Here is a 24,626-nt window from a genome sequence, read left to right as displayed (position 1 = left end):
ATGGGAAGGGGTGACACCCTTGGGGGCTGCCCGAGGCAGCACAGCCTTCAACTTAGGACAGATCCCAGAATGAAAGGGCAAGCCCCTCCTTCCCGCGCGGCGCTCCCCCTCCTCGCCCCCCCCCTCCCCGCGTCTGTTCCCAAGCCCAGCTCCCTGCTGCTTTTTATAACAAGGCTTTATTTGGGATCCCGCTACACATTCAGAAAATCATCCCACTCAACGCCCTCCGAGCCCAAGGTGCTAGAACAAGATGAGGGAGGAAAGGCAGAGACTCCCTCTAATTAATCTCTGCAACCAAATGTGGGCACCCGTGCGCCCCACACCTGTTACCGCCAAGGACCAGTAGGGCTGCAGGTAGATGTGGGCAGAGACCACAGCAGGCCTGGGAGAGGGAGGGCTGGAGGTGGGGACCAGGGGTGTTCACAGGGAAAGTCCACCAGACCCTGCTGATGGGTTAGAAGTGGGGGGATAGAGGGGACAGAGGAGTCAGGGGTGACCCCTGGCCCTGCTGGGTGGGGACTGCCATGTGGGGGGGTAGGGGGAGCGGGAGGAGCAGCAGGGAGGGGAGGGAAGGTGCCAGATGAAGTTGACGCCAAGGTTGGCGTGAGTAGAAGGCCAAGGGGGAAAGTGTTGTGGGCCAGCAGGTCCGGAAGGCAGGAGGCCCCCGCCCTGAAGAGAGGCTGGAAGGCTGAGCTGCAAGGGTCCCTCGGAGCCATGGTTTCTAATCGCCCACCTGGACCAACTAGAGCTGTGACTCCAGTGCCATAGCCACCAGCCCCATGCAGCTGCTACATGAGGTAAAATGAAATACAATGCACAGTGCAGTTCCTGGGCCCATGGCCACATTTCAAATGCTCCACAGCCACACGTGGCCTGTGGCTACCGCGTGGGACCATTTCCACTGTCGCAGAGAGTTCGGTGGGACAGCGCTGCACAAGATCAAGGTCACGTTCATGAAGCTGGTTTCAGTCCTTTGCAGACTTTCTGTGTCCCGCTTGTGAACCTGTACTATTTCTCATGGGGAGTCATGGTTAAGAACAGTGAGGCTCATGGCTATAGTGACCAGTGCCTCCTGTCCCCTCATGTGGAGGAGGGAAGGTGAGGCTGGGAGGGACCAGGGGGCCCCCCCAAGACCTGCCCTGGGGCCTACCTCTCCTGCTCCGAGCTCATGGCCAACACACAACTCCTGCTCCAGTGGTTTCTCAGACTCCAGGAGCCAAGGTCAAACCGAAGAAGGTGAGGCCAAGCCCTGTGCTTCTTGGCCTCCTTCCAACCTGACCTCCATCGCAGCTGCTCTGACCCCCACCCCAGCCCCACCCCAGCCCTCACTGTCAGCCCCAGGACACCCCTGTCCCCAGGTGCCAGCCACGCTGCCTCCTCAGTCCTCAACCTCAGTTCCCAAAAAGATCCCTGCTGGCCTTGCAGAGGTGAAAGCCCCAGAGGCCTGACCTCCAGTGGCCCCTCTTCCCAGGGTGTCCACAGGAAACCACGGCTCCCCAAAGGCTGAGGGAGCCACAGGTTGGGCCCACCCCCCGCTCCTGGCCCCTCCTGCAGTCGCCCTTCAGCTGGCCTTGGCAGTGGGCTCAGCAGGCCCCAGAGGAGACCCCTGAAAGGAAACACAAGCCTGGAAATGGATTTATTTTTTTTTTCTCCAAGAGCAAAAGAAGTCGAATAAGAAATAGGTTGCTATTTTTACTGCCAGCATCCAGTTGTTATGGCAACCAAGGGCCTGACTCCTGCACCCGGAGTCAGGGTTGGGCTGTGTGTGCTCCCAGGAGGAGACGAAGAGGGCACCAGGGGCAGCAGGGGACAAGCCTCGGGCACCCGACTGTGGGGCCTTCACAGGGCCCCAGTTCTGCCTCAAGGCCAGAAGCCCACTTCTGCTCCCCGCCGACCCCCCTCGCCCTGGTGGGTGGTCCCTGAGGATGTCTCCCCTTGGTGCAAGCCCACCTCCTGCTAGCCCTGTGGTCTCAGGCTCTGCCCAGCCTCGTCGCCAAAGCCTGGGAGTAGGTGACCGTGCCTCCTCCCCAGGGGAGACCTGCAGCCCCTGCCACAGTGACAACTCACAGGCGGAGAAGTAAACCAGCCCTTCAGCCTCTGCTGGTCACCTTCCCTCCTCCTCTGCTGGTCCTCCTCTGGTCCCCTCCCCCGAAGGCAGCACCAGTACTCCCCCCACGCTGGGTCAGGCTGGACAGTCGTTGAAAGCTCTGCCGGTCGCCTTCCCCCGGACTCAAGGCCCGGCTCCACCACCACCCAGCTTTGTGCCCTAGGGCCAGGGCCTCAGTGTCCCCACTTGTAAAATAGGGGTGACAGCACCTGCCTTGCAGGATGGCCGATGGAGCAAAGGTGGCCTGGGCCCGACATCATGTCTGAGAGCGCGTTTCCCCTTCAGTCCTCTCTGTAACTCTGCACCGTAGGCATTGCCGTTCCCAAATCACAGACAAGGAAACACGCCTGCCAGCCACACAGCTGGGCTGGAGGTCAAACCCTCATCTGTCGAACCCTGAGCCCCGGCACTACCGAGCAGGCATTAGGCCTGCAGGGGGGCAGAGTGGGAGCAGGTAGGGGAGATAAAGCCCTCGCACCACCCAGGCTTCTCTCCCTGCCCGGAGCCCTGACTGCATCAGCGGCCTCCTTCCCAGGAGCCAACTTCTGCTCTCTGTCCCTGGCACCCCAGGGCACCCTCTAACCTGATTCCCTTCCCCCTCCCTCTTGGAGACTTTAATCCCACCGGGCCACCCGCCCTGGAGGTGCGGCGGGGGCTGCCCAGTGTGCCTAAGGGAACAATTTGTGAACCTCCATGACCCCTTCCCACCCCTGGGCATGTGGCAGCCACCTTGAATGCAAGCATTTGAAAGCTCAGGTGTCCACACTGAGGCTGCCCTGTGTTTGCCTCCTTGAGTTTAGCCTACGGAAGTCTCACTGCTTACGTGGGGTGAGAATTACAATGTGGCGCGAGTGCCCTGCTGTAATCTGCGGGTGACTGAAGGGATTTTTAAAGATCATCTGATCCTTCTAGGCTCCCAGTGAGGCACTCAGCTCTCTTATGAATCCAATATTAGAGGTAAGGAAACCAAGGCTCAGAGAGGCTAGTTGACTTACTCAAGGACAACAAGCTAATACAAATGAACTGGGGTTTGAACCCAGATCATCTGCCTCCAGAACCCAAGATAACATGTGTCAAGATAACATGACACAGTGGTTGTGATCATCTGAAGCTCACAACCGCTGTGTCAGGTTATCTAGCACCGTAAGGGCAAAGATCCCTGGCCCACCAACCTCAGAACAACCACATGTGCTTAAAACGCGAATGAATCCATTCATTTTTCTTTTTAATGTTTTTATTGATTTTTTTTAGAGAGAGAGGAAGGGAATGGGAGAAAGAGAGAGACATCAATAGATTGCCTCCCATATGCAAGAGAGAGAGGAGGCGAGAGGGAGGGAGAGAGAAACATTGGTGTGAGAGAGAAACATCAACCCCCAGTAACCTGGGCATGTGCCTGACCGGGAATAGAACTGGTAACCTTTTGGTGCATGAGACGATGCTCATCCAACTGAGCACACCAGTCAGTTATCAGTTATACTTTCCATGTTCTTCTTCATTGTGTTTCCATTTCTCTGGTGAGTTCCTTTTCTGTTCAATAATCATGTGTATATCTTTCAGTTCTTGAACATATTTATAATCACTGCTTACAAGTCCTTGTCTGCTAATTGCAACATCTGGGCCACCTTGGTTTGATTTCTATTTATTTATTTTTTCTTGTAATGGTTGCATTTTCTCATTTCTTTGCAAATCTGGTGATTTTTTTTATTGGATACCAGCCTTATAAATGGTACATTGGAGAGTTTCTGAATTTTGTTATGTTCCTCTGAAGAGTTATTTATTTTTATTTTAGCAGGCAGTTACCTTCTGTGGCTCCTTCCCTTCCAGAGTCACCCCCCCAAAAAATTTCTGGCTCTTTGTCATCTCCTAACTTTGACCTCTGACACTCCAAACCAGAAAGGCTATAGGATTTGGGGAGTGTCCTAAGGCACAGAGCCACAAACTTGCAGATGTCACTGTCTTTCAAGATCCCCTCCCTTTTCTGTCTATTCTTGTCATTTTTCGGTATCTTCAAATAATATCTGTATCTATAATCTATACTTATATCATCTATATATGTGTATGTGTACAGATCTTTTGAAAATAGTTTATATATATACATATAAGTCTCAGATTTTATGACATATATGTTCCAGATTCAATTTTATATATGTTTATATATAACTGCTGGAGAGTTGGTCCAACCATGCTCCTCTGTCCCCTGTTGTCACCAAGAGCCAGGCTCCAATCCTTCATTCTTTGTTCAGCCTCCTGTGTGCCAGGCCCTGGGCCTGATGGAACTGGCCTTGTCCAGTCACTGCCCAGCCAGGGAAGCCCTAGGGGCTCTGACTCTTTCCAGGCTCCACCCTCTTGAGCCAGCTTCAGGCCTTCCCCGGAAGGAAAGAAGCATTTCCCAGGACCAGGCTCATCATTGGCTACAGGCTGAGTTCCGGGGAAGCAGGCTCTGAGATGAGATTAGCATGAGGGGATTAATTAAGGGGCTGTTCTCAGGGGCAGGGCAGGGCAGGGCAGGCAGGAGGGATGAGCAGCAGGAGACGCTGGGCTGCTGGGCTCTGTTGACAGTGGTCTCAGCAGGTCCAGAGGAGGTCCTGAAGGTGGGGGCACCCTTCAGAGGCTCCCCCACAGGCGAGTGAGTTGGGCCTTTACCTCCCCAGCCATCAGTCACTGGTTCAGCTGCAGGAACAGGCCTGGGGTGGGCGAGGGGATCCCCTGAGGGGCTGACAGCCTGGAGGGACACCCCTCAGTCCTGAGCAGAGCTTCCTCTGATTGGGACCTTAAACAGCCGGGCAGCCTCTTCCCAGATCTCATTTACTCTATTCCCAGCCTCCCACCTCCTCCAAACAAAAGGCCCTTCTCACCTCTGCTTCCCTCCTGAATTAGCAGGGAATCCAAAGCGGCAGAGATGAGAGCAGGAAGCCAGCCAGGTGAGGTGGGGCGTGGGGCCAGATCCTGGGGCCTTCGGATTTTGTCTTTTAGACACCTCTCAGCCCGGAGCTACCGTCCAAACCCCGCAGGAGGAGAGACAGGGGTCACACCTGCATTCGCAAAGTGCCCAAGGAAAAAACAGGCAGGTAGTATCAGTGAGAACCTGCGCCGTCATAAGAGGGTGAGGTGACTTCCCCATATCGGGAAAATCCTGCAGATCTGTATTTAAAATTTCAAGTGAGGCAAAGACAAAAATATCATGTTAAAATATTCACAAACGGGTGTGATGCCGTAAGCAGATACTAAAACTTCTGCTTTTGTTCCGTACTTATAAGAAACACAAAATGTAAAGTTTATCTAGACAGGTCCTGATCAGTTGTGCTTTTCTCAACATGGAGAACTGATCCCGAAGTTCTCCTGACCCAGGGGGCACGGGAGAAGGAAGCCGGAGGCCGGGGAGCGGGGCCTGGGACAGCCTCTGACAGTTGTGTTATCTCAAACAATTCACACTACCTGGGCTTCACGCTTTTTTGTTTCTAAAACGAAGTTAAAATATTTCTAAAATTGTGAAGTTAAAACATAACGATACGAAAAGAAGAAGAAAGCTAGAGTAATCGTACTCCAGCAGCTCTCCTGGGGCCTCTCTAACATGCCGGCCCTTTGTCCACCCCTGTCCCATGTGCCCCACTTACCCACCTCCTGGTTACTGGACACCCCTGACCCCGGCGCCCCAAGACAGGAGCCAAAGTCCAGGATCCGGCCTTGGAGGGTCCCCTTGGGTCCAATGTGCTGGGCCTTGCTGCCCCCTTATGGCCAGAAGTAGAATTATCACACGTTAAAAATTGTGACAATCCTGAGAGTTGGCTCTGAGGGGGCTGGGAGGGCGGCTTTCTAATTCACACCCAAGGCCTCCGTTCAAGACCAGACCTGGAACGTGGGCAGTGGGGGTGGGCAGATGCTCCGCAAAGGGACAGTCTTCACGGTGGGAGAGAGAGAGAGAAACTGGAAGAACAACCGGGCTGGAGCGAGGCGGTCCCGGGGAGATGGAGGTGAGCAGAGGTTGCACGGAACAGGCCCTTGTACATCGCTGGGAGGAACCGGGTTTTACTGGGAGGTGGGGAGAGTGTCCGTGTCCCACTGCCTTTTAGGATTCCCCCGAGCCATGCTTCCAAGAAGTTCAAAGGGGCCTCGGGGGGCAGCGTGGCAGCCTTTTGTCACCCCCAGGTTAGAGGAAAGGGTGCCCGGGACACTGACGGGAGTGGAGAGGAGGCAGTGGCTGGTTTCTAACTATGTTTTGGAAGTAGAATCAGCACTGTTTGCTGAGGGTGTGGAGACGGAATATACAAACGTACAATGGCCAGGCCAGCGTAGAACCTACCACCCGCAGCTACCAGCCCACAGGCCAAACGGCCACCCCTGCAGCCATCAGCCCCGAAGGCTGGGACTTGACCAAAACCTGGCAGCTTCCCTTGTCCGCCTGCTCCCTGCTGTATAGGACCAGCCGGAGAAAGCCAAATATGCCCCCCTACCCGGTCACATGGGACGTCCAGCTTCCAGCTAACCCACCTCCAGCTTCCCCAGGCCCACCTGCAGCCCTCTCTCCTCTCAGTGGGAAGCTTCCCCCTTCCTCTGCCCGCCTGAGTCACTGCAACCCACTGAGCCACCTGGCCAGGGCAAGACATATTTTGAGAATGGAGTTTTTTAGCAAACTGCCAGGCAGGTCAAATAGCACCCATGCTCTGGGGGTGGGCTTTTGGGAAACTCCAAGACCATTATGCCCCTTCCAGTGGCTGCTAGACTGTTTTCTTTCCTTTTTTAAAAAAATAATTTTATTTACTTATTTATTGATTTTTAGAGGAAGAGAGGAAGAGAGAGAGACCAAGAGAGAGACATCAATTTGTTGCTCCACTTCTGTATGCATTCATTGGTTGATTCCTACATGTGCCCTGACCAGGGATCAAACCCGCAGCCTTGGTGTATCGGGACGCTGCTCTAACCACCTGAGCTACATGGCCAGGGCCTGCTAGGCTGTTTTCCCATTTGTCACCATTGCAAGGCTGCTGTTTTTTGAGAATAACATGGATCTTAAAGGGCATGATGGGATTAGGGCAAATTAAAATGCCACGAAGCTCACTGTATTTATTGTGATTGAGCTGTTTTCCTTGGAAAACACTTCTCAGATTGTTGCAATCCTTTAGCTAATTTCCAGAGTTCTAAAAAAGTTGATTTTGCTCATTTTCAGTGTCCTCTTTTCGCTCTTATGGTAGAAGAGCAACACAGTGGAATCCTGTGCAACTGGTAGAAAAGAATATGTGACCTGAAGAGGCCTGGGAACGTCCCCAGGGTACGATCTTAAGTGAAAAGGGGGAATGGTTTTCTCGGATCCTTGCCCCACTGTTCTAGAAGTGCTTCCTCCCACCCATTCAGTCTTCATGGCATCCTCCTGAGGTCAGTTATTTTCACCCTTGTTATTACTGAGGAAACGGCTGCTCAGAGAGGTTAGGCGACTTGCCTGAGGACACACAGCTTGTGAGAATCCAAGCGAGGATTTGAACTGCAATATGCCCTTCTGACTTCAATGTTGGCCATGTCCTGACCTCTCTTCCATTGCCTCACCTCATGCAACAGTGCACCCCAGCCTGTAGGTCCCTCCTCCAGGCCCTCGGGTTTAGTTAGGAATCTGCCTGTGGGAGTGTTGCTCACCTCTGAGTGTCTCTCATAAGAAGAGCACCTGAGGAATGTCTGAAGCACTTGCCAATGATGACTCTGTTCTAACGTTCGAAGGAGGAAGGGAAGCCCTTCTCCCTGGGGCTGGCATCGGGCCAGGCACCTGGAGGAATTCCGAAGCGATGATGGTGGGTCCTGCGCATTCCTCTGCACTCCACACCACCAGGAATGTGAGCTCAGGCTGTCCTTGAGGTGAGCTGGGAAGCAAGGGTACATGACTGAGTCACACACAGGTCAAGCTCTCTGGCACAAATCCAGCCTACTCTTCAACAACACTTGTCTGTGGTTCCCAATCAAACCCAGAAAATAAAGCAGTAAAACAAAAACTGAGTGAGTGGGCAGAAGCCCTCAGCTCCAGCCCATTCTGGCCACCAAGGACAGAGGCCCAGAGTTCAGTTTTTCAGGCACCAAGTTCCCTTTATTCTAGGTAATGGGAGCACAGACAAAAATCCTCCCTTCCTGGAGCTTATGTTCCAGTTGGGAGGGGACATTATATGGTCTACTGGAAGGTGGAAAGTGCTATATAGAAATATAAGCAAGCAGGGGAATAGGGGATGTTAGAAAGTGTGGAGGTTGCCATTTAGAATAGGGTTATCCCAGTGTCTGTGCCAACTCTCCTGAAGCCAAGACATTTACGTTAAGGCGAAGGAAGTTTGGCAGTGGGCTCACGCCCTTGGAATTCACCTCCTTATCACGTGCCCTATTACTCAGATAGATGACAGGATGGCCTACCAAAGACTTGGTCATGGCACCAGCTCGACGCCAGAGTCGCCACATCTAATAACCCACTTAAGACTTTTTTGTTTTCATCTACATAACCATAGGTTCACTGTATTTTGAGATTCTAGTACCCAAAGGGTCCCCTATTCCCCCAAGGAACAGAGTCATGGTCCTGGTACATTGAAACTCAGTCTGCCCTGGGCTATTTGGGGATCTTCATTTATTCAACCAATGGAGGAAGAAGGAGTTACTAAGCCAGATGGAATAACAGATTCTGATGACCAAGAGGAAATTGGGTGGCTTTTCAAAATAAAGTCAAGCAGTGCATCTAGAGCCTATGGGATTTACTTGGGCACCTCTTTATGTGCCTTTGCTCAATAATAACGTCCGGGCCAGCTGGTGTGGCTCAGCAGCTGACCATCGACTTAGGATCCAAGAGATCGCTGTTCGATTCTCGGTCAGGGAACATGCCCAGTTTGGAGGCTCCATCCCCTGGGGGGGGGGGGGGGGTGCAGTAATGCAGCCGATCAATAACTCTCTCATTATTGATGTTTCTTTCTCTCTCTCTCTCTCCCCCTCTCCCTCTCTCTGAAATCGATAAAGATATTAAAATAATAATAACAGTCCACAGAAAATTGTGCCAACGGATAACAACAGAACCACCAAGACACGGCTCCTTGCCCAGGACCTCGATTTCAGTGGTTGGCTATATGGGCACTTACGTACCTGTATTTATACATTTCCATATGACTGCACATATCCTTCTGACTGCGCAGGGTCTGTCCCTTAAGTCCAGGTTAAGTGACCTCATTTTGTGCTGATTGTACCCCGCTTTGTAATTGTGTTCAAGTACTGCCCCCCCCCACACACACACACACACTGTAAGCTCTCTGAGGGAGAGGACGGGGCCTCTTTAGCTCACATGGAAGGCGCTGCCTAAATATGATTGATCGAATGACTCACTGTAAGGTCCAGTCCTCTCCTAGGGACCCAGAAAGCGTGGGCCTTGGAGGAACGGGGTGTGCATGCGCAGATCTAACACGGGGCAAACAGGTTACTATTCCTGAGCCTCAGTTTTCACACCTGTAAAATGGGAGTGCAGTGGTCTCCACGTAGGGTTGCTATAACATCAAGTAAAATAATGCACGTAGGCATTTAGCACAAATATTGGCACACGCTGGGCCTCTCGATACTGATGACACGGTGGGGGGTGGGCCGAGCACCGCCCCTTCCCCAGGCGCATGCGCGGCGCTCACGCGGCCCACAGGCCCCGCCCAGCACGCCCTCGCGCGTCCCCACGCCTGCGCGCGTTCGACCGGAACTTCCCCCCGGGACAGAGGTGAAGGGGAGGGGCGTCCGCGGCACGCCTGCGCCGTGAGAGGCCCGTGCGCCGAAGGGGCGGGCCGCGCAAGCGCGCTGGGCGCCCCGGCTCCCGAGCATAAACAAGAGCGGGGACGGGATGAGGCCGCGATTGATCCCCGGGCGGCCAACAGCGGTGACTCCGGCGGCGAGCGGGCCCCGGCGCCGACCCTGAGCGCACGCGACCCTCGCCCCGCGCGCGAGCCCCCGGCTGGGCCCACCCGCCCGCCCGCCGCGCGCCCGCCATGAACCTGGCCAGTCAGAGCGGCGAGGCCGGCGCCGGCCAGCTGCTCTTCGCCAACTTCAACCAGGACGTCACGTAAGGCCGGGCCCGGGTCGGGGTCGGGGGCCGGGTCGGAGGGTCGGGGCCGGAGGGCCGCGGCCCGAGTCAGAGAGCCGGGGCCTGAGGGCCGGGGTCGGGTCGGAGCGCGGAGGCTGGGGTCGGGGGGTCGGAGGGCCGGGGCCCGGGGTCAGGGCGGGGGGCTGGGGGGTTGGGGCCGGGCTCTGGGGGCCGGGGCCCGGCGGGCGGGCGGGCGCGCGCGTCCCTGGGGCGGCGCGTCCCCGGGGTGGGCCTGGGCGTAGCGGGAGGGGCGCCCTCCTCAGGGACCCTCCGAGCGCTGCCCACGGCGGCGACCCCTGGGCGGGAGGAGTGACCTGGACACTGAGGTATTTCGCCCACCGGCTGGAAGGCTCTCTCTTTCCAGACCCCATTTCTCTCCAAAGTTAGGCCGAAAACTTGGCGGCCTGACCTGTTGTCCCGCCGCCTGCGCCCCGGGTGGGAGTGGGGTCCTTCCTCGTGCCCGGCCAGCCCCGTTCTCGCCCCTTCTCTCCCCTGCTCAGGACCTTCTTGTCTCCCCGTCATCCTAGGGCCCCTCTCCCCACTTTTCTTTCCTTTTCTTCACGTCTCGCTGTTCTCTTTGGCAGGAAACTTTGATGTCCTCCCCGAGCAAGAAAGAAAGTTAGCAATAACCCTGACCTCCGACCTGGGGAGACACAGCCGGAGGGGGGTGGGCCCTTCGGGGAGTGGGCCGTGGCCGTCCCCAGGGTGAGGGCCCCAGGGCCAACCTCCGGCCCCTGAGGCTAGTCCCCAGATGAGGCTCCGGGGGCAGGAAGGATGAGTGGTGGGGCGGGCAGGCAGGAGAGCCGTCCCAGACGTGAGTAAGCGGTGATGTAAGAGGAGGAGTGGGTCATTGCCTGCAGCTGCTGCCAGGGGACGGCGTGCCGTGGGCAAAGGAGAAAACGAGACTTTTTAAAAGTTAAAATTTGGTTGTAGGCCAAATGCAAGGTGACGGAAGATGATTTGACTTTGGGTGGTGGGCCCACAACGCAGTATGCAGGTCATGTGTCATAGAAAGGTACACTTGAAACGTGTCATCTTATTAGCCAGTGGTACCCCAATGAATTTAGTTTCAGAAACAAACAGAAGACAACTTGATTGTAGAATGGCTGGCCCCGGGTCGGTGGCGTGCATGGGGACACAGGCGAGCCTGCCCAGGGTTGTGCAGCCAATGCAGACGGTCCCACCGTGGGGCTGTATGGAGGGGTGATGGGGAGCAGGTGACCTCCAACCACAGATGAGGAGACCCACCTTCAGAACAGCCCCTGGGTCCTAGGTTGGTTAGTACTGCAGTGGGGCAGGACTGAACTCTTTCCCGAAGTCTCACCCATGTTCTTTCCCCTCTGCCACCCCGCTGGTTATGCTACCTGCAGAGTAGGATTCTGAGGGGCGTGGAGTTAGAAATCAGACGGTCGCAGTGTTTAAAGATTAAATCAGCCAAATACCATAGTGGTCTAGTCTATGTGACTGAAAGCCAGTACAGCAAGAGCAGTTTGGACAACCTGTTGCAGGTGGTTGTAATTGGGATAGAGTCTCTGTCCAGATAGGGAGTAGGACCTTTCAACCAACTGTGATTTAGTTTTTAAGCCCTTAGTGTATTGAGACTGGTAAGAAATGGTAGCTTGATGGGGTTTTTTTACATCTTATATAAACTAGAGAATTTCCAAAACAGTCCCTACCATTGTTTCAGGTTTTCACTTATCATTTATGTTGAAAGGAAATCAAGTATGACCAAACGTGCTCTTTGCTGTTATTTCAAATGGGCACCAAGTTCCCTGTATAATAGAAGAATATCACTCTGTCTGGGCTGCACGGTTGGAAATCATGTGCTTCCCCACCCTTCTGGGAGTCCTGAAGTTATTAATTCAAGAGAAAATTGCCATGTTATTTTAACTTGCCAAAGAGGCCTTGATATAGTACGAGTATAAATTGTAAGGAAAAGCAAGTTGGGGTTATACAAAAAGTTTATTGATCAGAATCACTAATTTATTTTAAATCTACACTTGAAAGAAATACCACAGTTCCTGGGGAACAGCCTTACAGTTTACACCTTTCCCTCCCTTGCCCACCTCCAAACTTGTTTTAATGGAGGAACACAATTTTCCACAAGACAGAACAGTGGCCTGGGACCCACGTTCACCATATTGAGTGAGAGAGTCTGGAAGCCATTTCATTTAATGGAAGACGTACATTATACATTAATGCGTAACCACAGAATATTCCTCACATACCCAGTTGTCGGTCCTGCCCTTCTTGTCGTACTGGTGATGGTTTCAGTTGTACTTTTTCCTATGATTCTTATCCTAAAAGTGTAAGTTTCATTTGTTTTTGTTTTGTTCTGTTTTGTTCTGACTAGACCAGTGACAAATGCACCAAGAACAGCTCATCTCCTTCATCTTGCCCTTACCTGGTTAGTTCATTCCTAGTTTCTGAAAGTAACACTTTGGAAGGCTTATGTTGGAGGAAACTGGGTTTTTGAAATTGAAGGTAACAAACTATTAAGTGGCAGAGTATCACTCGAATCTCAGAACTGTCAAGGACGGAATTCCTCCAGGGCACACCACTCGTGGGAAGTGGTTTGGCAGTGTCTGTGTTAAGCTGCATTTCTGAATGAGATGGAATAAAGAAAGGAACTTGATTTTCCAAGTCTTCTGTTTTTAGAACTGATGTGCGTGTCCAGAGAAGTTTTGGGTGTAGAGACAATAGGAGACACTTGTTTGAATTTATTGCTTTTTTCAACCAGGTTTCTTCTAGGTTACAGTTATTGTTCTGGGTACGTCACTTCTTTTCCTCATCAGCGAGTTGATGGGCTTAGGAGCACATGGTTTTTAAGGATCCTTCAACCTTAGAGACAAAGGTCATTCTGCCTTCTGTGTGGAGGATGTGTTTGAGGAGGACAGTCACTGAGGAGGCTATTGACCAGCAGCAGTGGAAAGGGGACTAGTTAGCTGTCAGGACTTGGTATGACCCACCGGACACATGATTATTTAAGGGAGAAGTTAAGCTTACCCCCAGTCTCAGGCCTGGGTTCTGGTGAACAGCAATAAATGCTGTCATGGGAGACGGATCAAAGGAGTCGGTTTAGGAGGAAGTGATGAGCTCTGCTTTGGAAATCCCCACTGGCGTTAAGAAAAGATCCAATTCACGTTTTCTTTTTTTTCTTAGTGGAAATCACTATCTTTTAGATATCGAACACTCAAGTTTAAGTTCAGTGACAAAGACTTGCAGATAAAAACAAAGTGGACCAAACACAAGCATTTATTTTGGCTCCCTCCCAAAACACTGGTAAAATGTTAATAAAATATAAAAAGATGTTTGTAGGATTTTTTTTTAATCCTTACCCGAGGACACTTTGATTCTAGAGAGAAAGAGAGAGAAACATGGATGTGGGACATGGATTGGTTGCCTCCTCCGTGCACCCCAGCCAGGGATCAAACCCACAACCTGGGTATGTGCCCTGATCAGAAATTGAACCCACAACCTTTTGGTGCACGGGGTGACGCTCAACCAACCAAGCCACCTGGCTCGGCTCAAAAAGGTGTTTTAAAGGACTTAAACCCCATAGGATGGGGAGAACGGGAAAGGAGACACAGCAACGAAATTCTGGAAGCAAGCAAGTGGTAAAGGCAAGTGGGTCCTAAATTGCTGATGGAGAAGGCGGAGGACCAACCTAGTTTACACCACAGAGTCCCCAGAAGGCTCAGGGTTGGTGGTAGAGGGAAGCTTCTGGGAGTGGGGTAAGGGGGGAGGAGTGGAAATAAAGGGGCTTGTCTCCAACTGTGTTTCACTCAGTAGTTGCCCTCCAAGACCGTCTCGAGAGAGTACAGCAGTCTGGATTTTGACATGGGCCGTGGTTGAAGGCCGCAGTGTAGTGAAGTGGAGGGTAAAGCCAGTGGATCCTCTTTCTGTTATGGTTTGCTAGTTTTCCCAGTGCCAGTAAAAGGTACTTGCTGTGTTACCTTGAACAGACTTAGCACATGAACATGTATCAGGGAGTAAGGGTATCTGTTGGGGGATCTCACATTTACTTGTTCCTCCCATTAACATGCCACTGTATGGTCAGGTGAGTCCTGAGGGATCGCTAAAAGCAGAATCTCCAAATGGGTGTGTGAACCCGATGGTTGGAGCTGAAAATATTTAATATCACCCTTTAAAACTGTCTACCTTCATTGATAAAGTATATGCTCATGCTATACCATATGCACACATCCGGGAATAATTGGTCTACTTGTGTTTACATTTCTTACTGATTGCAGTGCACAGTTGTTTAGTAAACCATGCGATTAATATTCTGAGGTATTTAATATCCTAAATCGGTTCTGAGTATCTGGAAGAACATCAGTGTTCTGATTTCTGATCAGCAGAGTCCAGTTTTAACAAATTCTACCTGCTTGGAGCACATCTGAGAACCTAGATAGATCAAAATCCAGGTTCTCATTAATTAATTAATTAAAGCTCATTATTTGGCACATGGAAGAGGCTTATTTTAAATATAATACTAATAAGCTTGGTGATTTGGTTTCTAAGTCAACAAGAAGTTAGAAAGGGAAAGGGACTGTTAATGATAGTAGGGTCACAAGGAAAAGTGACAACTCTCAGCAAAACAAAAGGTAGGAAATATTTTTATAAACTCAGTAGTACAGTCTAGCCATTTGATGTAGGAACACAAACCCTGACGTGTTGGGGTGGAGAGGGTCACTGGATTATGATAGAGTAAGTTGCTTAATATGTGAGTCCAGGAGGGTGTTAGGAATTTGCCCTCCCCTTGTGTTAACACAGGAAAGCATATAAGAATGACTTTTGTAAAGTTAGAAGTGAGGGGGGTGCTTAAAATAGCAACCCTTAGTTAACTGGAAAACGTTTCCTGAGCACCTATTTCCCAGGTTGTGGGGTACTGAGATTTTGTTTTATTTTTAGCCTTCTTGATTATTCTTGTATTTGTGTTGGTCCCTTTATTACTTTTCAAAATATTTACAGCTAACAATTACTTTGTTGATATAATTAATTCAATATAATGAAGTATTTTTGCAAAGAAAAATGATATGAGCTGGTAGAAAGTTTTGTTTCTGTTTGTATTTCTAACATAAGCCAATTGCAATTTAAAAATTTAAGAGTGCTCATAGCAGCTCTGTTCTTGGAATACAGTGGACCCTTAAATATACAGCAGGTCCTCTGTATTCCTGGGTTTCACGTGCGCAAATTCAAACAACTGCGAATGTGTGCATTGTTCCACACCATTTTATGTAAGGGACTTGAGCATCCGTGGATTTGAGTATCTGTGCAGGTCCTAGAACCTGCCCCCCCCCCCCATACCGAGGGATGACTGAGTTTAGGGGGAGTCAAAAGTTTTAACAGATTTTTACTGCACGGGTTGGGCGCCCCTAACCCCACATTTTTCAAGGGTCAGCTGTATATTTTTCCTATATATGTGTGAAAGGTTGGAAATCTCAGGTTTTTAAGAGATGAAATACTCATGGTATGAAATGTCTTGCCTTCGTTATTTCTAGTCTTCTGGTTTATCTTCTGCCTCCACTTGTTTTCGTGTTCTCCCAGGCACTAAATGCACAGACCATCCCAGTATCAGATTCTTTGCATGTCCCACCACTTTCTGCTTTATTCTCTCATCCTCTCTTTCTGAAGGCTGTGCCTTCTTACTTGCCTTGGTCAGTCACATTCTAGAGAGCAGTGACCTGCTGGGGAACTGCTTCGCTTAGTGTCACAGCTCTGCTGTGGCGGGGATCTGGAGAGCTCTCGAGGCCCCTCCAGGCCTCGTAGCGGAATAGCAGTACTGGGGTAGGATGGCGAATGCGAATCTTCCAGATGAGGCTCTGAAAATGGAGCCTTTGCTTTTTCCTTCTAGGCCAACTGTAGTCTTCCAATTCCAGATCCTCAATTAGCTTTTTGGTCAGTTTTGTTTCTGTCCCGCTGCTCAGCCATGCGAAGATGCTGCCATCCACCCAGCCTGTAAATGTCTGCTTACTTAGAGTGGTAGCTCACTGAACCTGGACTCTCACATATCTCTGCATGTTTATCGGATCGCCTGTTTTGAGGGGATCATTAATTTGGGTCTCATTACTTCATTATATGTCATATTTATCTTTAAAGTTTTAAGTTTTAAATAAGAATATTGTCTATTTTATTGACCCTCACCTTTTCCTGGCTATGGGGCATGTCATCTTCCTTTGCCACCTTCCTCTTTTCTGCTCACCACCACTCACCTGGTGCAAACTACATGAAATGATTGTGCTAACATTTGGTAGAGATGATGGTTACTCTTTGTAACATGGAGCAGTTTGTGCATTATCACTGTCTACACGTATCAGCTCTTATTTCTGAATTTGGCTTTTTTGCAGGTCCCTAGCTGTTGGTAGTAAGTCCGGTTATAAGTTTTTCTCCCTTTCTTCTGTGGATAAGCTGGAACAGATCTATGAATGCAGTAAGTGTTTGCTTTATTTTCCCCCTTAAAAAATAGACAAGTTTAACCTGATTGATGTGCATTCGTAAATCAGACACTGTGGTTCAAGTCCAGATGCCCGTGACCAAGTCTCTTCTTCCACCTTAGTCCACCGAGAGGTGGTAGCTGGGAACAGTTTGCGTGTGTCCTCCCAGATCTTTTTATTTACATACTTATAAATGTACATAGAGAAATCCTTGTTTTACTGGTTGATTTTTTTTCAATACACGGTGTCATTCTATGTGTATTATTCTGTAAATTTCCCCCATTTTCCATGCCATTTCAACTATTCGGGTTTCTGTCATACAGGGCCTGCAGAAAGTTGAAAACTTCACAGCCCCTGTAGAAATGATTTATTTTCTTCACTTGTCATTTTCTGGAATTTCAGTAGCCAGCGTGTCAGAGGCAGTATGGAATTGCAGAAGGGTTATGAGCTTTGCCTTCTTGCTTGTCACCGTGTGACTTTAGAGAGATTACTTCGCCCCTGCGCCTCAGTGTCTTCGGTTTTCTTCTGTATACAGCAGTACCTGCTGAATAAGAGGCGGTGGCCTCAGCCCCTCCCCCCACTGAGGATATGGAAAGCTTTGGACTCCTCCCATATTCGTAACATTTTTTAATGTGGTTAGACATCTCATATTTGTTCTTGGTGCCATTCACTCTGTAAACATTTATCGAGGACCTGCCATGTGCCAGCCCTGTTTTGTTTGTGGAGATGGCAGTAGTGACAAAGTTCCTGCTCTCGTGACACGTTTAAATGGAGGAAGACAAAACAGGTGAATGTTAGGCGGGGACACAAAGACAAGCAAACACACATAAATACCACCCGGACCCCACCCCCGTTAACATAAGATGAAGACAAGGGGGGAAAAGTCGAGTCTTTGCTATTTACTTGAAACTGTGGAGTTCTCATGGCCCACAAGAGGTCAGCCTAAGTCTTGCAGTTGGTCAGCATCCCTGACTCCTGGATCCATTTGGCTGCCACAGATTTTACTTTTTCTGTCCTTAGACTTGCCTCCTGGTGCTTACCAAATCTTCTAAAAAAGTCCCTGTTCCAGTGTGCAGCTGGAAGATGTGGCCTGGATGATCAGTAGCTGTAAGCCAGTGAGCTTGCTCATCTCAAGTGGGTGTCAGTGTTTCTGAAAATCCCCACCCGGCTGCCTTCACTGGACCCCACACAGGATTGCTCCCTCTAGGGATTTCTTCAGAGACGGGTAGCCCATCTCTGGAAAAAGGATTCCATCAGGCTCTTATAATGACTGAAGTATTTACTAAAACTAATCCAAGCCAAGGCCTAGGTTGTGCTACTAAATTGTTCCTGTAGTGACTACAGGAACAGTCATCAGTTTTGAGATCCACAGAATTTCCCCCATTTGGAGACCCAGGGCTTAGAAAGGGCGTAAGAATACCTGGTCTTCACTCTTTCTCAAATGAATCAGTTTAATTACTAATCTGTTTACTTGAAGTTTATTTACTGGTTTTTGGCACCACATTTCTCAAAGGTTTTTGATGGAACAAAATGTGTTGTCTTGATAGCATTGTTAAAAGAGTGGGTGATTACTGACCGACATGGTGATTTCTTCGTTCTTCTTAGTGGCCTTTGGCCAACCAACTGAGCCACACCAGCCAGGGCTTGAGGGTTAATACTTCAAACCGAGGCTATTAAATTCTTTTGCTCCTAGAACTTTGTCTACCTTTTCTCTTTCACATACTTCTATTGAGTTAGAGAATAGAGTGTCTCTTAGAAAAACAGGTTAGCTGCTGAGTCAAGATTGTTTTCTGGCATTTTTCTACAAATAGACTTAAAGCAAAGAATAGTACTTGATGCCTCAAAATTTATCCCAGGCTCAGTGCTGGCTCGCATGCACAATTCTCAACCATCACTGTAGCATCAGTCTCTGCTCTCAGTCACTGTCGCTGTAACAGAGGAGTGAGCTGGAGCCAGACTTGGGGAAAGCAAGACTGACAACTGCTGCTTCTTTTGTTTAATTAAACAAGAAAACCTTTGCCCAGCAGCAGTGGAAGTTTTTTGTTCGTTTTTTTTACTATCTATATTGTAATTTCAAACTTAAAGGAAAGTTGCGAGGACTCCCTTGTGTGCTTTGCCGTGCTTGGTTGGTTGTGGGTGCACATTTATCTTCCTCTGTGTGTCCTTTGTTAGTTTGAAGGTAAACATTATGCAAATCTGTGGTCTCTCTTCCCTGAAATACTACTGCAATGAAATCCTATCCTGTTAGGCAAAATAAATAAAGGATGCAAATTTGTTATTTATAAGATATCACAGAGGTTTTGAAGGGAAAGTTGGCTTTTTCAGATTCTGCATTGTGTATCCTTGCATTTTGCAAGTTTCTGAGTGGAGTAACATCCCTCATGAAGTATGCAGTTCTGAAACTAAACATGGGCTGACTGATCCTTCCCTTGGAAAAGTGGCCAGAGCCTGCTTCTCTGATAGAAAAGCCTCCGGGGACACGGCACCGTTTATCAAGAAATAAACTGTCCTTGTCTTCACAGCTATTTTCCTCACTGTAAGGATCTGAGAGATGGTGCTTTCTGACGTTCTAATTTGACAGGCTGTGCACTGGTCAAAATATAGTTTCAGTGAGATAGGAATGGATCCTGCAGGGGAGAAACTCCAGTAGCCTCTCTGCTTAAATCTGTTGTAATGGAAGATCAGGCTCTGAACATGTATCTCTTTAGAGCCCCAGGCATCCGACAGCCTGAGTGCGTACTGGCACTGGTGTCTTGGTAATAGGCCATCTTCAGTAATTGCAAATGTGCAGCCTTGTTTCTCTTGCTTTTCATCTGATTGCAGTACTCTTCAGTCACCAGCCTGATTCATGAAGCACCATTATCTCATGGGGGGCCGAGTCGCATGTCCTTCACCTTACTGGGAAGTAACTGCCTTGGGTATGTGGGTTCTGTGTATGTTTGGGTGTTAAAAGTTCCCTGGGCCCCGGCCGGTGTGGCTCAATGGTTAGAACATCATCCATTGCACCAAAGGGTCGAGGGTTCGATCCATGGTCAGGGCACACACCCAGGTTGCAGGTTCGATCCATGGTCAAGGCGCATGCATGAGGCAACCAGTCCTTTCTCTCCCTCTTCCTCTCTCTAGAATCAATGAAAAACATATCCTCGGGTGAGGGTTTAAAAATTCCCTGGGAGTGAGGTATAATAAAAAATGTGAAAGAGCTTCTTGAAATGATGCAGTAAGAAAGTAGTGAGCCTAAGCCACTAACAGTGTATAGGTGTGGCCGCTTACGATAGGTGCGTCCTGAATGGATCTGGGCACACTGGTCTATAGGACTGAGGAACTCGGAAGTGAATCCTTTTGTGTTGTTACTACTTAGGTAGCAACAGCAGTGTGTTGGCTCCAAGTAGCCATGGCCTTGGCCTGTTTTGGTTCGTGGCTCCTTTGGACATCTGATGAAACTTACAGGTGTTTCCCCAGGAAAACCCAATGGTTGGTATATGATTTGGGCAGTTTAAGAGACCCCTTGAAGCATGGAGTGTTCTGGTTCCAGGGCCTTGTGGTCTCAGAAGATCCCAGTGAGGTTTTGCCCTGACACCTTGCTTCTGTCTCTGTCGCCCAGTTTCTCACTGGTGCACAACTTGATACTTAAAAGTCCCTGCTGCCCCATACTTCTTACATCAGATCTTAATATATTGGCCAAAATTCAAATTTCTTCAATAGTCTGCCTGTGTAGGTTGTTTTTTTTTTTAATAGTTTTTTGAAATGTCATTTATATGCTATCAAAATGGCCTGTTTTAAGTATACAATTCAATGGGTTTTAGTGTATTTACTGAGTTTTACTGCCTACCATAACGTAATTGAAAAAATTTTTATGATTCCCCAAAAGAAACCCTGAGTCCATTAGCAGTCACTCCCCATTTTCTTCTGCCTGCCTCACCCCGAGCAGGCACTAATCTGCCTTCTGCCTCTCTAGATTTGAGGCTCTGGGCATTTCAGATAAATGGAGTCATACCCGCCTGGCTCCTTTTTCTTAGGGTATTTGCAGGGTTCATCCATGTTGGAGCATATGTCAGTACTTCATTCCTTTCTATTGTTCAATAATGTCACATTGTATGGGTAGACCATGTTTTGGTTTTTTTTGTTGTTGTTTTTAAATATATCTTTATTGATTTCAGAGAGAGGAAAGGGGAGGGGGAGAGAGAGATAGAAACATCAATGATGAGAGAGTCATTGATCGGCTCCCTCCTGCACGCCCCCGACTGGGGATGGAGCCCGCAACCCGGGCATGTGCCCTGACTGGGAATCGAACCGTGATCTCCTGGATCCTAGGTCGACTCTCAACCACTGAGCCACGCCACGCCGGGCTAGACCATGTTTTGTTGATGGATATTTGGATTATTTCCACTTTTTGACTATTTTAAATAGTGCTGCTGTGAACATTTTTGTACCAGTTGTGTGGATGTGTTTTCATTTCTCTGAGGTAGATAGATACCTGTAGGAGTGGGATTGCTGGGTGAGCATCTTTGTCTTGCCCGCTTATGGAGTACAGCTGTTGGAGAGAAAAATCAACGGGTAAACTTTTTTTTTAACCCTTACCCGAGGATATTTTTTCCATTGCTTTTCAGAGATAGTGGAAGAGAGAGAGAGAAACATCGATGTGAGAGGCACATCGATTGGTTGCCTCCCATACATACCCTGACCAGGGCCAGGGATCAAGCCTACAACTGAGGTACATGCCCTTGACCGGAATCGAATCCAGGACCCTTCAGTCCAAGGGCCAGCACACTAACCACTGAGTCAAACCAGCTAAGGCAACAGGTAAACATTTTAAAGTGGGTAGATATTGCCCAGTTGCCCTTAAAAGGGGCAGTACCATGTTTTTACTAATGGTAGAGCTCCTGTCTCCTCACTTCCTACCACACAGGCATTATCAAAGAAAATGAGCCTGAGATAAGAAATGTGTTCATTGCCTTTTTTACATTTCTTAAATCATAGCTGAAGTGAACTCTTTATTTTTTTTATGCTTTTTTGTTTTTTAACTGTTTCTTTCCTTTGCCTGCTTTTCTGTTGGATTATGTGTCTCTTACTGATTTAAAGCAAATTGGCCAATTTGCCATGGGTTGCAAATATTTCTTCTGGATTGCTGTTTGCTTTTGACCTTGTTTATGGTCTTGAATTTCTGCCTGTGCAATGTATTTGTCTTCTCTCAAAAGGCTTCTGAGCATGGAAAGGCTTGTCCTGTTCTGGGGGGGCATAGGACAGTCTTGTGTGTCATCATCTAGGTCTTTGGGGTTTTACAGGAAATTCTTCATCCACCTGGAATTCACTGTGGTCTAAGATAGCTTCCATTTTCAGTCACAGACTGGAGAATACATTTTTCCCATGTCCTTATTTATTTAGAGGGGCTTACAGACATATTTTCCAGGTGAAATGTCAGGATGATGGCCGCCTTTGAAACTTCAGAAAAGAACAAAATAGGTGAAGCTAAATGACAGAAAGTGAATGTTTGTTAAATCAGGTGATGGGCATATGGAGGGTTTCGTTATACTATTTTCTTTCATGAATATTTGTAGTTAAAAGTAGCTTTGCTGCCTACACCACACATACTCTCTACTTTTAAAATTCAGAGGTCTCTTCTGCTTTTTTTTTTTTCATTAAAATTCAAAAAATTTTTTCCAACTTACCATTGGGTGGGAAAGGTGAGCAAACACCCTACCCATTAGTTCTTTCCTTTACAAATCAGTAGATATTCCCTTAAGTACTTCAGCATGAACATTGCTAACTGGAGTTCCATGTTGTTTTTTTTGGGGTGTAATATTTACATGCAATGGAATGCACAGATCTTAAGTAAACATTCCGTGAGTTTGGACAGATGCATGCATCTGTGTCACCTGAACTCTTGTCAGGGCTCACCATCACTCCAGAAAGTTCCCTCATACTTTCCCAGTCAGTCCCAGCTCCCTGTCTCCCCTAGGAGGCAAGCGGTGTCTGTGTTTTCTCTAGTATAGGCTAAGTTTGCCTGTTCTAGAATGTCACATAAGTGCAGCATGTGCTCTTGGATAAAGTTTCTTTCAGCTAAATGTTTTGAGATTTATCCATGTCGTATGTCTCCATGGACCCTTGAACAACATGGGTTTGAATTGCTCAGGTCCACATACACGCAGATTTTGTACGATAAATACTTGTGCTGCTTTCCGTCTGCGGATGCGGAGGGCCAACTGTATGCATTGATCTACACATGGTTTTATGTAAGGGGCAGAGTATCTGAGGATATGTGGTTACTGAGGATAGTTAAGTTTTTGGAATCAAAAGTAAGCATTTGGATTTTCTACTCTGAGGGGGTCACCCCCCGTGTGTTCAAGGGTCAACTGTGTATATGACAGTTCGTTCATTCTCCAATTCACAGATCTCTAGGCTTTTCCAGATTTTAGCTATTATGAATAAAGCTGCTAGGAACATGCTTGTACAGCTCCTTTTGTGGACATATATTTCATTTATATTAGGTAAATATCTAGGACTAGAACATGTGATTTGCTTTATAAGAAACTACCAGTCTCCTAAGGGGCTGTCCCTTCTCGCATCCGCTCCAGTGCTGTGGGCACATCTGGTTGCTCTGTACCCTCACCAACAGGGTGTTGTCAGTCTTTCTAAGTTAGCCATTCTGGTGTATGTGTAACAATTGTTGTGGTTCTGATCTGAATTTCCCCCATGGCTTTGATGTCTGGCACTTTCGTGTCCTTGTTAGCCATTTGTATATATCCTTTGTCTGATATCTGTCCAGATCTTTTTAAATTTGGTTGCCTTTTTTTTTTAATCCTCAGCTGAGGATATTTTTTCCATTGCCTTTTTCAGAGAGAGTGGCAGAGAGAGAGAGAGAGAAACATCGATGTGAAAGAGACACATTGGTTGCCTCCTGCACATAGCCCAACAAGGGCCAGGCATCAAGCCTGCAACCGAGGTACGTGCCCTGGGCCAGAATTGAACCCAGGACCCTTCAGTCCTTGGGCCGACGCTCTAACCACTGAGGCAAACTGGCTATTGAGTTGTCCTTTGTCAGGTAATGTCCTGTGAATGTTTTTCCCCTGTCTGTGGCTTGTCTTATCTGTTGAGCAAAGATGTTGAATTTTGATGAAGTCTGATTTATGGGGGTTTTCATTTATGATGCTTGCTTTCTGTGTCCTTTCTGAGAAACCTTTGCTACCATCAAGTCATAAAGATATTTTCTAGTGCTTTCTTTATATCTTAGTGCTTTGTAGCTTCAACTTTTATGTTCAGTTTAGTGATCCACCTCAGATTAATTTTGCTATATGGTGTGAGGTAGGAGTCAAGGCTAATTTTTTTTTCCTGTTCAGTCATTTGTTGAAAACATTTTTCTTTCCTCATGGATTGCTTTGGTGCTTAAAAGAATCCTTTAAGTGTGGGTCTCATTCTGCTGTTTATTTTTTCCATTGATTATTTGTTAGTCTTTGTGTCAGTGACTCACTGTCTGGTTTACTGTAGCTTTCTTTATATACAGTGTTTTGGAGTCACATGGCATAAGCCCTTCAACTTTGTGCTTTTTCTAGAGAGCCTTGGATTTTCTAGATCCTTTGCCTTTCTGATTTTAAAATCAGTTATTGTCAACAAAAATGTCTGCTGGGATTGTGCTTCGGACTGCATTGACCAGGAGGTCAATTTGAGAAGTGTTGTTGAATGAGTGGATGAGTACATGCTCGAAACAGCTGGCACCGCTGTCCTTCCAGTAGCTCAGGTAGACAGGCTGCAGGTGGAGACAATCTAGACTCTCGCTCTGCCATTTTTTTATATTCCAGAATTCTCTGCATCTAGATCTGAACTTCCCCCAGTACTAAGGAGAGATTGGGGTGTGGGCAGTCAGTAGGGCTGGGGGTGAAGTAATATCTGTGGAGAGTCCGCTGTACCTGCCACTTTCTGTGCAGGATGCTGTCTGCACATTGTGTTTTAATCAGTCTTCTGTTAGAGTAGGGGTATCCCCTCTCTAATGGGAGCAGGGAGCTGGTGGGGACGGCAGGCA

General features: G+C 48.5%; 1 protein-coding gene across 3 annotated transcripts in view; it reads left to right on the top strand.

Moving 5' to 3' along the window:
- Nucleotides 1–9,865: 9,865 nt before the first annotated feature.
- The window catches only part of WIPI2 (WD repeat domain, phosphoinositide interacting 2), a 28,230-nt gene continuing 13,469 nt past the window's right edge, over nt 9,866–24,626 (top strand). Inside the window, exons 1-2 of one of the 3 annotated variants that reach the window (XM_081137501.1) lie at nt 9,866–10,154; nt 16,526–16,608. In XM_081137501.1, the coding sequence (XP_080993627.1) occupies nt 10,081–10,154; nt 16,526–16,608 (157 nt within the window). In that variant the 5' untranslated portion in view covers nt 9,866–10,080. Of the gene's footprint in view, nt 10,155–16,525; nt 16,609–17,674; nt 17,747–24,626 lie in introns of those variants that run through there. The other 2 variants (XM_081137503.1, XM_081137502.1) reach the window with 2 other exon arrangements.

This window comes from Miniopterus schreibersii (assembly GCF_964146895.1).
Source record: "Miniopterus schreibersii genome assembly, chromosome: 4".
NCBI classification, from domain to species: Eukaryota; Metazoa; Chordata; class Mammalia; order Chiroptera; family Miniopteridae; genus Miniopterus; species Miniopterus schreibersii.
This window is presented reverse-complemented; position numbering and strand designations above follow the sequence as displayed.